The 13,394-nt window shown below is 44.7% G+C and overlaps 1 protein-coding gene across 1 annotated transcript in view; it reads left to right on the top strand.

Moving 5' to 3' along the window:
- ccdc92 (coiled-coil domain containing 92) overlaps nucleotides 1-10,735 on the top strand; it is a 59,013-nt gene extending 48,278 nt beyond the window's left edge. The window contains exon 6 of the mRNA XM_068055643.1: nucleotides 9,355-10,735. Within this exon, the coding sequence (XP_067911744.1) occupies nucleotides 9,355-10,139 (785 nt within the window). The 3' untranslated portion in view covers nucleotides 10,140-10,735. The remainder of the gene's footprint in view (nucleotides 1-9,354) is intronic.
- The last annotated feature ends 2,659 nt before the right edge of the window (nucleotides 10,736-13,394 follow it).

Below are 13,394 nucleotides of genomic sequence, written 5' to 3' on the forward strand. Positions count from 1 at the left end.
CTTGTGCTGTAACCATTCTCTGAATTGGTGGGTGATGCTTAAAGCTGAATAAGGTCTGTTTGTTAACTGCAGATGAATGAGATCATGGAATTAAATTTTGAGCGACCTAGAGGTTCCATCGGATGGATCTGGGGAATCTCACAAGGACATGCAGTTTGGACACTCCGACTTCAGGGAACGTGACAAAATTTCAACTGCATGCCCTCCATTTGGGGAGAACATCCACAGAAAACGTGCAAATGTTTCACAAACCTTCATCAAATATGGCCCAGTTTGCGCTGTCAGACGCTGAGTTGTTCTATCTTTGGTATAGGAGGCCATTCAACCCATTGTGCCTGTGCCGACTCTTTGCCAGAGAAACTAATCCCACTGTCCCACTCTCTCTCCCCATAGCCCTGTCTCAATCCCAAACTAATACCACTATCTTTGCAGCATCCTTAAACACGGGTGAGGTCCCGGAGGACTGGAGAATTGCTAATGTTGTCCCCTTGTTTAAGAAGGGTAGCAGGGATAATCCAGGTAATTATAGACCAGTGAGCCTGCCGTCCGTGGTAGGGAAGCTGCTGGAGAAGATACTGAGGGATAGGATCTATTCCCATTTGGAAGAAAATGGGCTTATCAGTGATAGGCAACATGGTTTTGTGCAGGGAAGGTCATGTCTTACCAACTTAATAGAATTCTTTGAGGAAGTGACAAAGTTGATTGATGAGGGAAGGGCTGTAGATGTCATATACATGGACTTCAGGAAGGCGTTTGATAAGGTTCCCCATGGTAGGCTGATGGAGAAAGTGAAGTCACATGGGATCCAGGGTGTACTAGCTAGATGGATAAAGAACTGGCTGGGCAACAGGAGACAGAGAGTAGCAGTGGAAGGGAGTTTCTCAAAATGGAGACGTGTGACCAGTGGTGTTCCACGGGGATCCGTGCTGGGACCACTGTTTGTGATATACATAAATGATTTGGAGGAAAGTATAGGTGGTCTGATTAGCAAGTTTGCAGACGACACTAAGATTGGTGGAGTAGCAGATAGTGAAGGGGACTGTCAGAGAATACAGCAGAATATAGATAGATTGGAGAGTTGGGCAGAGAAATGGCAGATGGAGTTCAATCAGGGCAAATGCGAGGTGATGCATTTTGGAAGATCCAATTCAAGAGTGAACTATACAGTAAGTGGAAAAGTCCTGGGGAAAATTGATGGACAGAGAGATTTGGGTGTTCAGGTCCATTGTTCCCTGAAGGTGGCAACGCAGGTAAATAGAGTGGTCAAGAAGGCATACGGCATGCTTTCCTTCATCGGACGGGCATTGAGTACAAGAGTTGGCAGGTCATGTTACAGTTGTATAGGACTTTGGTTCGGCCACATTTGGAATACTGCGTGCAGTTCAGGTCGCCACATTACCAAAAGGATGTGGATGCTTTGGAGAGGGTGCAGAGGAGGTTCACCAGGATGTTGCCTGGTATGGAGGGCGCTAGCTATGAAGAGAGGTTGAGTAGATTAGGATTATTTTCATTAGAAAGGCAGAGGTTGAGGGGGGACCTGATTGAGGTGTACAAAATCATGAGAGGTATAGACAGGGTGGGTAGCAAGAAGCTTTTTCCCAGAGTGGGGGATTCAAATACTAGGGGTCACAAGTTCAAAGTGAGAGGGGAAAAGTTTAGGGGGGATATGCATGGAAAGTTCTTTATGCAGAGGGTGGTGGGTGCCTGGAACGCGTTGCCAGCGGAGGTGGTAGATGCGAACACGATGGAGTCTTTTAAGATGTATCTAGACAGATACATGAATTGGCAGGAAGCAAAGAGATACAGACCCTTAGAAAATAGGCGACATGTTTAGGTGGAGGATCTGGATCGGCGCAGGCTTGGAGGGCCGAAGGGACTGTTCCTGTGCTGTAATTTTCTTTGTTCTTTATCCCACTCACTCTCCCCATAGTCCTGCCTCGATCCCAAACTGATCTCACTGCTCTGCTCTCTCCCCATATCCCTGTCTCAGTCCCAAACTTATCACACTGCCCCATTCTCTTCCCATCGCCCTGTCTCAAATATTTATTCAAATTTCCCTTAAAAGATGCAATGCTAGCTACCTCAATTACTCATCGTGGTAAAGCATTCCATGCTCCAACAACCCTCTGTTTAAAAAAAAAAGTCTCCTAACCCCTTCCTTTGATCATATTAAATAAATCCTCATCGCTGACTACCCCCACCTGAGAAAATAGTCTTTCTCTTCTCTATTAAAATCCTTCATAATTGTAACAACTTCTATTAAGTCACTTTTCTGCCCTCTCTGCTCAGTGGAAAGTGTCCCCATGTGAGACTAATGCCTCTACTCATCATTATAGTTCCCATCCCTGGCATCATCCTGGTGAATCTACATTGTCTGCTCACTGGCTTTAATGTCCGTTCCATAATACGGCCCAAAATTTCACACTACTTTTTGCAAAATCTTACAAATACTTAATTTATTTCACTGCACAGCCTTGATACCTTTGCGGCATAATCAGTACATAGGAACAAGTGGAGGCCATTCAGCCCATCCAGCCTGTTCCACCATTCATTTAGATCTGTACCTCGGCTTGTCTTTTCTCCATATCTGTTGATACCCTTGACCAACAAAAATCTAATCTAGTCTTGGAAATGTCAGTTTACCCAGATTTCCATTCTCCTTTGTGTGAAAAAGTGCTTCCTAATTTTACTGTTGAACAGCTTGGCTCTAATTTTTAGATTATTGCCCCCCTGTTCTGTACTCGCTAATCAAAGGAATTAGTTATTCTTTATCACATCAAATCACTTTAACCCTTTTAAATATTTTGATTAGATCAAAACTCAAGGGAATACAAGCTAAGTCTGTGGAACCCATCCTCGTTATGTAATCCTCTTTAGCTCCGTTATCATCCCGGTGAATCTGCACTGCACCCTCTCCGAGGCCAGTCTATCCTTCCTGAGATGTGGTGCCCAGAACTGAACAGTTTCTCCAGATGGGGACTGAGCAAGGCTCCATAAAACTGAAGCAAAACCTCCTCGCCTTTGTATTCTAGCCCCCTCGAGATAAAGTATTCCATTAGCCTTTTGATTACTTTTTGTAACTGTCCGCTGTTAGTGATTGTGTACTTGAACTGCCAAATCCCTCCACAATTCATAGTCTCTCACCATTAAAATACAAAGCCCGATCTTTGCTGTATTGTTTGTGAAAATTCATCATGCCAAAGGTTAGAATTTACAAATAATGCAAGCAGATGGAATGAATCAGATTCTGTCGTTAAACCTATTTCTAGCTTTTATTTAGTGCTTACATGCTGCATTTCTAAATCCTTTGTTGTAGTGTTTTTACTTAAACATCGTAGAAATGTGTTTAATGTTTTAGTTGATTTGATCAAAATTTTCAAAATGTTAAGGGGAACTGATAGGGTAGATTGGGAAAAACTTTTGCTGGTTAGGGAGTCTAAGACTAGGGGGCATAGTCTAAAAATTAAAGACAGACCTTTCAGGAGTGAAATTAGGAAACGCTTCGCACAAAGGGTGGTAGAATTTTGGTGCTCTGTTCTGCAAAAGGCAGTTGCTGGATGAATCAATTTAAAGTCTGAGATTGATAGTTTTTTGTTAACCTAAGTTATTAAGGGATGTGGGGCAAAGGCGGGTATGTGAAGTTAGGCCGCAGATCAGCCATGATCTCACTGAATGGCAGAACAGGCTCGAGGGGCTGAATGGCTACCTTGGGTTTTGTTTTTTATGTACTGAATGTCAGGCAGCTTTAAACAGTGATGTGGATATTGTTTGGGTTTCAGTAAATCCCTGGTTTGGAAAGGGGAAGGTTACTTTATCAGCAGTATTCATCATTTGGCCCCTCAAGCCTGCTCCACCATCCAATATTATCATGGCTGATCTTCTGCCTCAACTCCACTTGTCCGCCCACTTCCTGTATCCCTCAATTTGCTACCTGAAAGGATGGTGGAAGCAGATTCAATAGTAACTTTCAGAAGGGAACTGGAAAAATACTTGGAGAAAAATTTGCAGGGCTGTGGGGAAAGAGCAGCGGAGTGGGATTAATTGGATAGCTCTTTCACAGAGCTAGAACAGGTTCAACAGGCCAAATGTGCTGTAATATTCTGTTTCATGCCCTGTGGGGCGGTGTTTGTGATATAAAACTGTTCGTGTAGATCCTGCGTTTAATTTCAGGATGCGCGAATGACCTGTCAGTGTTCTATAACAAAGAACCTACTAATTAGATAAATATCAGTCAACATCAGGAATTGTGGGTTAAAATTATGTAGTACATTCGGTGAGTTCATATCATTCGCACAATGATGGAGCTGAAATTCCACTCTTGGCAGGAAGCGTTTATAAAATGGAGTTAAGATCACCGGATCTTTTTATTCATTCTTGGAATCTGTGCATCGCTGGTAAGGCCAGCAATTATTGCCCATCCTTAATTTCCCCTGATAAGATGGTGGTGGAGGTGGGAATGGTGGAGAGCTTGCAGTTGGTGGTGTTGCCATGCTTCTGCTACCCTTAGCCTTCTAGGTGGTAGAGGTCGCAGGTTTGGAAGGTGTTGTCTAAGGAGCCTTGGTGAGTAGCTGCAGTGCATCTTGTAGATGGTACACACTGCTGCTACTGTGCGTCTGTGGTGAAGGGAGTGAGTTTTTGTGGATGGAGTGCCAATTAAGCGGGCTGCTTTGTCCTGGATGGTGTCAAGCTTCTTGAGTGTTGTTGGAGCTGCACCCCTCCAGGTAAGTGGAGAGTATTCCATCACACTCCTGACTTTTGTCTTGTAGATGGTGGACAGGCATTGGGGAGGCAGGAGGTGAGTTACTCGCTGCAGGATTCCTAGCCTCTGACCTGCTCTTGTAGCCACAGTATTTATATGGCTACTCCAGTTCGGTTTCTGGTCAATGGTAACCCCCAGGATGTTGATAGTGGGGGGTTTTAGCAACCATAATGTCATTGAACATCAAGGGGAGGTGGTTAGATTCTCTCTTGTTTGAGATAGTCATTGCCTGGCCCTTGTGTGGTGTGAATGTTACTTGCCACTCATCACTTCAAGCCTAGATATTGTCCAGGTCTTGCTGCATATGGACACAGGCTGCTTCAGTATCTGATGAGTTGAGAAAGGTGCTGAACGTTGTGTAATCATCAGCAAACATCCCCACTTCTGACCTTATGATTGAGGGAAGGTCGTTGATGAAGCAGCTGAAGATGGCTTCGCCTAGGATACTACCCTGAGGAACTCCTTCAGTGATATCCTGGGACTGAGGTGACAGCCATCTTCCTTTGTGCAAGATATGACTCCAACCACCGGAGAGTTTTCTCCCTCATTCCCATTGACGCCAGTTTTGCTAGGGCTCCTTCATGCTATACTTGGTCAAATGCTGCCTTGATGTCAAGGGCAGTCATTCACCTCAGCTCGGGAGTTCAGCTCTTTTGTCCATGTTTGGACCAAGCCTGTAATGAGGTCAGGAGCTGAGTGGACCTGACAGAACCCAAACTGAGCGTCAGCAGGTTATTACTGAGCAAGTGCTGCTTGGTAACACTGTCGATGACACTGTCCATCACTTTGCTGATGATCGAGAGTAGACTGATGGGGCAGTAATTGACTCGGTCAGATTTGTCCTGCTTTCTGTGTACAGGACATACCTGGACAATTTTCCACATTGCCCGGTAGATGCCAGTGTTGTAGCTGTACTGGAGCAACCTAGCTAGGGGCGTGGCTAGTTCTAGAGGTACAAGTCTTCAGTACTATTGCTGGAATGTTGTCAGGGTCCATAGCCTTTGCAGTATCCAGTGTCTTCAGCCGTCTCTTGATATCACATGGAGTGAATCAGATTGGCTGAAGTCTGGCATCTGTGATGCTGGGGACTTCAGGAGCAGGCAGTGATGAGTCATCCACTTGGCATTTCTAGCTGAAGGTGGATGCAAATGCTTCATCCTTGTCTTTTGCACTGATGTGGTGGGCTCCCCCATCATTGAGGATGGAGATATTTGTGGAGCCGCCACCTCCTGTTAGTTGTTTTAATTGTCCACCACCATTCACAACTGGATGTGACAGGACTGCAGAGCTTCGATCTGAACTATTGGTTGTGGGATTGCTTAGCTCTGTCTGTTGCATGCTGCTTACGCTGTTTGATACAAAAGTAGTCCTGTGTTGTAGCTTCACCAGTTTGACACCTCATTTTGAGGTATTCCTGGTGCTGCTCCTGGCATGCCCTCCTGCACTCTTCTTTGAACCAGGGTTGGTCTCCTGGCTTGATGGTAATAGTAGAGTGGGGGATATGCTGGGCCATGAGGTTACAGATTGTGTTTGAGTACAATTCTGCTGCTGCTGATGGCCCACAGCGCCACATGGATGCCCAGTTTTGAGTTGCTAGATCTGTTTGAAATCTATCCCATTTAGCATGGTGGTAGTGCCACACAACATGATGGTGGGTATCCTCAATCTGAAGACAGGACTTCATCTCCACAAGAATTGTGCGGTGGTCACTCCTGCCAATACTGTCATGGACAAATGCATCTGCGACAGGTCGATTGTTGAGGACCAGGTCAAGTATATTTTTCCCTCACTACCTGCTGCAGACCTAATCTAGCAACTATGTCCTTTAGGACTCTCCCAGTTTGGTCAGTAGTGGTGCTACCAAGCCACTCTTGGTGATGGACATTGAAGTCATCCACCCAGAGTACATTTTGTGCCCTTGCTACCCTCAATGTTGCTTCTAATTGGTGTTCAACATGGAGATGTGCTGATTCATCAGCCGCGGTGGGTGGCAGGAGGTTTCCTTGCCCATGTTTGACCTGATGCCATGAGACTTCATGGGGTCTGGAGTCAATGTGGAGGACTCCGAGGGCAACTTCCTCCTGACTGTATATCACTGCGCTGCCACTCTGGTGGGTCTGTCCTGCCGCTGGGACAGGACAAACTGAGGGATGTTGATGGTGTCTGGGACATTGCAAGGTATGATTCCATGAGTATGACTATGTCAGGCCTGACTAGTCTGTGGGACAGCTCTCCCAATTTTGGCACAAGTCCTCAGATATTAGTAATGAGGACTTTGCAGGGTCAACAGGCTGTTTCATTTCCGGTGCCTTGGTGTCAGGGGGTCCATCCGGTTTCATTCCTTATTGACTTTGTAATGGTTTGATACAACTGAGTGGCTTGCTCAGGCATTTAAGAGTCAACCACATTGCTGTGGGTCTGGAGTCACATGTAGGCCAGACCAGGGTAAGGACAGCAGATTTCTTTCCCTAAAGGACATTAGTGAATCAGATGGTTTTTTTTCGACAATGGTTTCATGCCATCATTAGACTAGGTTTTAATCCAGATTTATTAATTCAATTCAAATTCCACCTTCTGCCGTGGTGGGATTCGACGCCACTGCCTTCCCATGGTTGTTGCAATTAAGTTTCTGGTCAATGGTAACCCCCAAGGATGATGTTGGTGGGGGATTCAGCGATGGTAATGCTGTTGAATGTCAAGGGGAGATGGTTAGATTCTCTCTTGTTGGAGATGGTCATTGCTTATTCTACCCACCACCACCTCCCCCCCCCCCCCCCCCCACTTGTTAATGCACAACTATTGCATCTGAGATTGAACCAATACCTGTGTTCAACTGACTTCATAAACTTGGACCAACATCCGACCTGCTTTCTCCCAATCGCCTTATATCAAATATTCAATGTTCTCTTGAAAGATGCAATGGTCTCTGCCTGAGTTGCTCCCCACGGTAAAGCACTCTGGGCTCCAACAACCCTCTGAGGGAGTGAGTTAACTTATTTAATCTCTAAAATATCATTTGACTATAGAAGTAGTTCTCGTTCAGAAGCGATCAGACAGAGCTGGTGTCGTCTCTGGTAACAGAGCATTGTATTGTTACTGTCGGATTTAATTACATTTCACTAGAAGGATATGTTGACGATTGGGAGGAGGCTCCTGGGATGATTAGAAGAGGATACTTAGGCCCATTTTCTCTTCAGTGTGCTTCTGCTGCCTAGCTTGGATTAGCTAGCTCAGAAGGACTGTGGGGTTACCCTGGTCTGAGTGTTTCAGCTGGTGAGCTGGATCATCAGGGAACCTGTGCTATTGATATTTAATCTATAAAACAAAATTAATATTTCAGTAACCCAAAAGATCGCCCTGCTGTGTTTGGAGAGTTGATGCTTTTGCTTTAACAGTAGTCGTTTTCAAAGCAAGTTGTGCTTTCTGAAGCCATTTTACAATACTCAGTATACACTGAGGAGGACCTTGGGTGTTATTAGCAAGTATGGACAGTATTCATGCTGAATACTAAAAGTTGCTACAGGTGAAGGGGCTGAGGACAGCAAAGATCATGGAGAGCAGAGTCAGTGGCCAATCACGCCATCTCACAGCTGCCCCTCTGGTAACTGGATTCTGTTTGAGGTACCCGCTCTGGTGTTTCTGATTGCAGGTCTGGTTTCCATCCACAAGTTGAAGTATCCTCATGAGTGGTGCTGACATGGTCCAGGATCGTGGTAGAGGGCTGATGTTCAGGGTTGTCAGCATTTGTATGGAAGACCTCATTGCTACAGATCATGTTGCCAAAGGGCAACAGAGAAGGTACTCCAGAGAGAGAGGAACAGGGAGGAGAAGCCATTGCAGAAAATGTGCTTCATTAGGACAGGTAACAATGGAACCAAGCAAGAGTGGTGCTGTAGAAATTGTGCAAAGGCAAAGCCCTCCTTACAAAGGGGCAATGACTCTCATCTGACTGACAGTTTCTCTGTTTTGACACAAACAGTAAGTCCAGCGTACAGAGTAACAGATACTCTGCTAGTACTTTTAGAGCAGGTGCTCAGCATCAAACCGATGACAGGAATCAAGTCACAAGACGAGAAGGGACGGAGACTTTGGATAAAATGTGCTAGGCTGAGAAACAGTCACGCTGTATCTGTATTGTAGCACTGTGACCAAGAAATAAAGCTTTTGCTTCTTGGTGAATATAATGCAGCGCATCCAGTTTCTGAGAGCTGGGAAGGCCAAATATATCCTTATGTGAAATCGGACTCTAGACTGCACCGCGCAACTGATGGTTTGTGGGCAAAATGCCAACATTTGGTGGAATTAAAGACTATGCAGTCTAACCCTGAAACTGTACACTGCAGAGCCTCTAAACCTTGAGCTGCAATCTAATTTGCAGCTTAGTGCAGCCGTCTCTTGCACACCAAGCAATTTCTTATAAAATATTGCAAATGATGATAAATGTAGCTTTTTAAAAAGTGTTTGCAATCCACTATAGTTTTATCGATGTCTGGAGTGAAGGTTGGGTCAAGATCCTTAGAATTATTTCAATAGCAGTTGTGTTCTCCATCAGCCTTTGTCTTCATTTCTGATAGTTCATCTGTTTTCTTTTGAAGGGAATGGTGATTCAAGAAGTGAGGAATTAAGAAAAAAATATGAAGAACTTGAATCTCAGCTAAAAGCCAAAGAAGATGAAAATAATGAATTGATAAAAGATTTGGAGAAGAAAAATGCAGTGATACTAGTCCTGGAAAACACTATGAAGGAGCGGGAGAAGAAATATTTAGAAGAGCTAAAGTTGAAGAGCCATAAACTCAGTATGCTGTCCAATGAGCTGGAACAGCGGGCAAGCACCATTGCGTACCTCACCTCTCAGCTCCATGCGACCAAGAAAAAGCTGATGTCTTCAGCCAGTGGGGCCTCAGACACCTCAACTACTGCAGGCTCTGCATCGACCAGTTACAAGCCATCGCCACCCAAAGACAAGATGCCAGAAACCCCAAGGCGTAGAATGAAAAAGAGTCTTTCAACGCCACTAAACACTGAGTTCGCAGAAGTTTACAGACTTGGATCTGATGGCAGAAAGCTTATGTTGCGATCTGAGCCTTTAGATGCTATGCCAGACCCAACACCGTTCCTACAGGCACGGGAGTCGTCCGATGCACATTTGATGAAGGAGAGGCCTTTACTAATTCCACCCATTCCTTCCGAGCGTGGCCCTGTGGAGCAGCAGAGCCTGGTCAGAGACAAGCAGCACAAGCCACATCACGTTGGTGTGGCACACCGAATCCCACACATCAGCACATCACAGACCCAGGCCGAAGTGGAAACACTGGCAGTAGACCAGATTAATGATGGGAAGGTGGTTAGGAAGCATTCAGGGACAGACAGAACTGTATAAAAGGACTGCTTTACCTCGGCTTAGTTGCTTTTCTATGCTGTACACAAATATAGACAAAACTTCACATGCAGCAATTTTTTATTTTGTTTTTAATGACAGAGAAAATATGAATGCCAAGCTCTGACACTTTACGGGAAAGCAAGCCCGCACAGACTCATTCTGAATTTCATTTTTTGTCAAGTTGTGAGTAGTTAAATGGTGGCCAAATATGTAATCTGCTGTTTGCTTCTACCAGTAAGCTAATTGCACTTGTGGTTTGAGAAAAGCGAGGCCACAGTTCACTTGCACTAAGCAGGTATAATCACGAAAAGAGAGAGAACCATGGTATAAACAATGCTAACACACAACTTGCGGCTAAAAATGAAACTGTTTACTCTAACATAATGTTAATGGTTGAAGTTCTTGAATAGCTGTACATCTAATATATACCGTCTGTCACATTGTGTGTTGTGGATCTCCTGACAAAGCCTCAACTGGCAGCATGTAAATCACTGTCTCTGTGTATGTACTGTGTGTCGTGACCATAAGAGGAACAAATCTTTACAGGTTTCTTCAGGTCATAACTGCATTTATACAAAGTTTGATTTTGTAACCAATTAAATGACTATTGATGATCTGATTCATTGGTTTCTGAAAGTCATTCCCTTTGCAGCCTCCACGCACTAGGTTATACACGCGAGACTTCAGACAGACCCAAGGATGGAGGAGCATGTGATGATGTGGGCAGGTTTGGGGCTGCTCATACTTATTATTCACAGAACTAATCTATGTTTACATTTTGAAGGAACAATATTCAAATTGGTTGCTTACATTGTGGTACACTTACAGGTGTGGTGTGCTACCTGGCAGCAGGGAAGGCTGCAGAAACCTAGACAACTACAGATCAAGCTATAAAAAAGTGAAGCAAAGCATGATAGAAGGATGGGAAGAGAAAATCCACCTTAATTGGTGTGATTTTTAAGTAGGAGTGGAAGAATAGGGAGACTTTTGGTAATCATAAATAAAAACAGTGCTGGAAGCACTAAACCAGTCAAGCATTCCCACTGCTGGGAAGCTTTCCCTAGAGATGTGGATGGACTGCCTGTTGCATGGAGGTGGGCAGCCAATATAAAAAAATAAGGCTGCAACTAAGGGCATTTTTTCGAGCTTGCTGGCATTTTGTTGGCAGTGGAGCAGCACCTTCCCCCACCCCCCCAACGCACCTAGTACAGAGGCTGCCACCTCAAAAGAAATTAGATCCAAGGAGGAGAAATAGAAAATGGCCAGAAAAAGCAGCAAACCTGAGGATTGGGAACAGTTTAGAATTCAGCAAAGGAGGACAAAGGGATTGATTAAGAAGGGGAAAATAGAGTATGAGAGTAAACTTGCAGAGAACATAAAAACTGACTGTAAAAGCTTCTATACATATGTGAAGAGAAAAAGATTAGTGAAGACAAATGTGGGTCCCTTACAGTCAGAAATGGGGGAATTTATAATGGGGAACAAAGAAATGGTAGAACAATTAAACACATACTTTGATTCTGTCTTCACAAAGGAGGACACAAATTACCTCCCAGAAATGTTGGGGGACATAGGGTCCAGTGAGAAGGAGGAACTGTATGAAATCTGTGTTTTTAGGGAAATGGTGTTAGGGAAATTGATGGGATTGAAGACTGATAAATCCCCAGGGCCTGATAATCTACATCCCAGAGTACTTAAGGAAGTGGACCTAGAAATGGGCGGCACAGTGGTTAGCACCGCAGCCACACAGCTCTAGCGACCCGGGTTCAATTCCGGGTACTGCCTGTGTGGAGTTTGCAAGTTCTCCCTGTGTCTGCGTGGGTTTTCGCCAGGTGCTCCGGTTTCCTCCCACCACCAAAAGACTTGCAGGTTGATAGGTAAATTGGCCATTATAAATTGCCCCTAGTATAGGTAGGTGGTAGGGGAATAGAGGGACAGGTGGGGATGTGGTAGGAATATGGGATTAGTGTAGGGTTAGTATAAATGGGTGGTTGATGGTTAGCACAGACTCGGTGGGCCGAAGGGCCTGTTTCAGTGCTGTATCTCTAAATAAATAAATAGTAGATGTATTGCTGGTCATTTTTCAAAATTCTATAGACTCTGGAACAGTTTCAAGGGATTGGAGGGTAGCTAATGTAACCCCACTATTTAAAAAAGGAGGTAGAGAGAAAACGGAATTATAGACCGGTTAGCCTGACGTCAGTCAGTTATAAAAGATGTAATAGAGCACTTGGAAAACAATGACAGGATCGGACAAAGTCAACATGGATTTATGAAAGGGAAATCATGCTTGACAAATCTGGAATTTTTTGAGGATGTAACTAGCAAAATAGATAAGGGAGAACCAGTATTTGGACTTTCAGAAAGCTTTCGATAAGGTCCCACAAGAGATTAGCATGCAAAATTAAAGCATATGGGATTGGGGGTAAGGTACTAACATGGATAGAGAACTGGTTGGCAGACAGGAAACAAAGAGTAGGAATAAACGGGTCTTTTTCTGAATGGTCGGTGGTGACTGGTGGGGTACTGCAGGGATCAGTGCTAGGACTCCAGCTATTCACAATATATATTAATGATATAGATGAGGGAATTAAATGTAATATATCCAAGTTTGTGGATGACACAAAGCTGGGTGGGAGTGTGAGCTGTGAGGAGGATGCAGAGCAGCTCCACTGTGATTTGGACAGGTTGAGTGAGTGGGCAGATGCAGTATAATGTGGATAAATGTGAGGTTATCCACTTTGGAGGCAAAAACAGAAAGGCAGAATATTATCTGAATGGTGATAGATTGGGAAAGGGGAAGGTGCAGCGAGTCCTGGGTGTCCTTGTGCACCGGTCGCTGAAAGTAAGCATGCAGGTGCAGCAGGCAGTTAAGAAGGCAAATGGTATGTTGGCCTTCATAGCGAGAGGATTCGAGTACAGGAGCAAGGATGTCTTGCTGCAATTATACAGGGCCTTGGTGAGACCACATCTGGAGTATTGCGTGCAGTTTTGGTCCCCTTATCTGAGGAAGGATGTTCTTGCTCTGGAGGGAGTGCAGCGAAGGTTCACCAGACTGATTCCTGGGACGGCAGGACTGACATATGAAGAGAGATTGGGTCGATTAGACTTGTATTCGCTAGAGTTTAGAAGAATGAGAGGGGATCTCACAGAAGCAAAGAACAGTACAGCACAGGAACAGGCCATTTAGCCCTCCAAGCCTGCGCCGATCTTGATTCCTGCCGAAACTAAAACCTTATGCACTTCCGGGGTCCG

Source organism: Heterodontus francisci, chromosome 23 (assembly GCF_036365525.1).
Source record: "Heterodontus francisci isolate sHetFra1 chromosome 23, sHetFra1.hap1, whole genome shotgun sequence".
Classification (NCBI taxonomy): Eukaryota; Metazoa; Chordata; class Chondrichthyes; order Heterodontiformes; family Heterodontidae; genus Heterodontus; species Heterodontus francisci.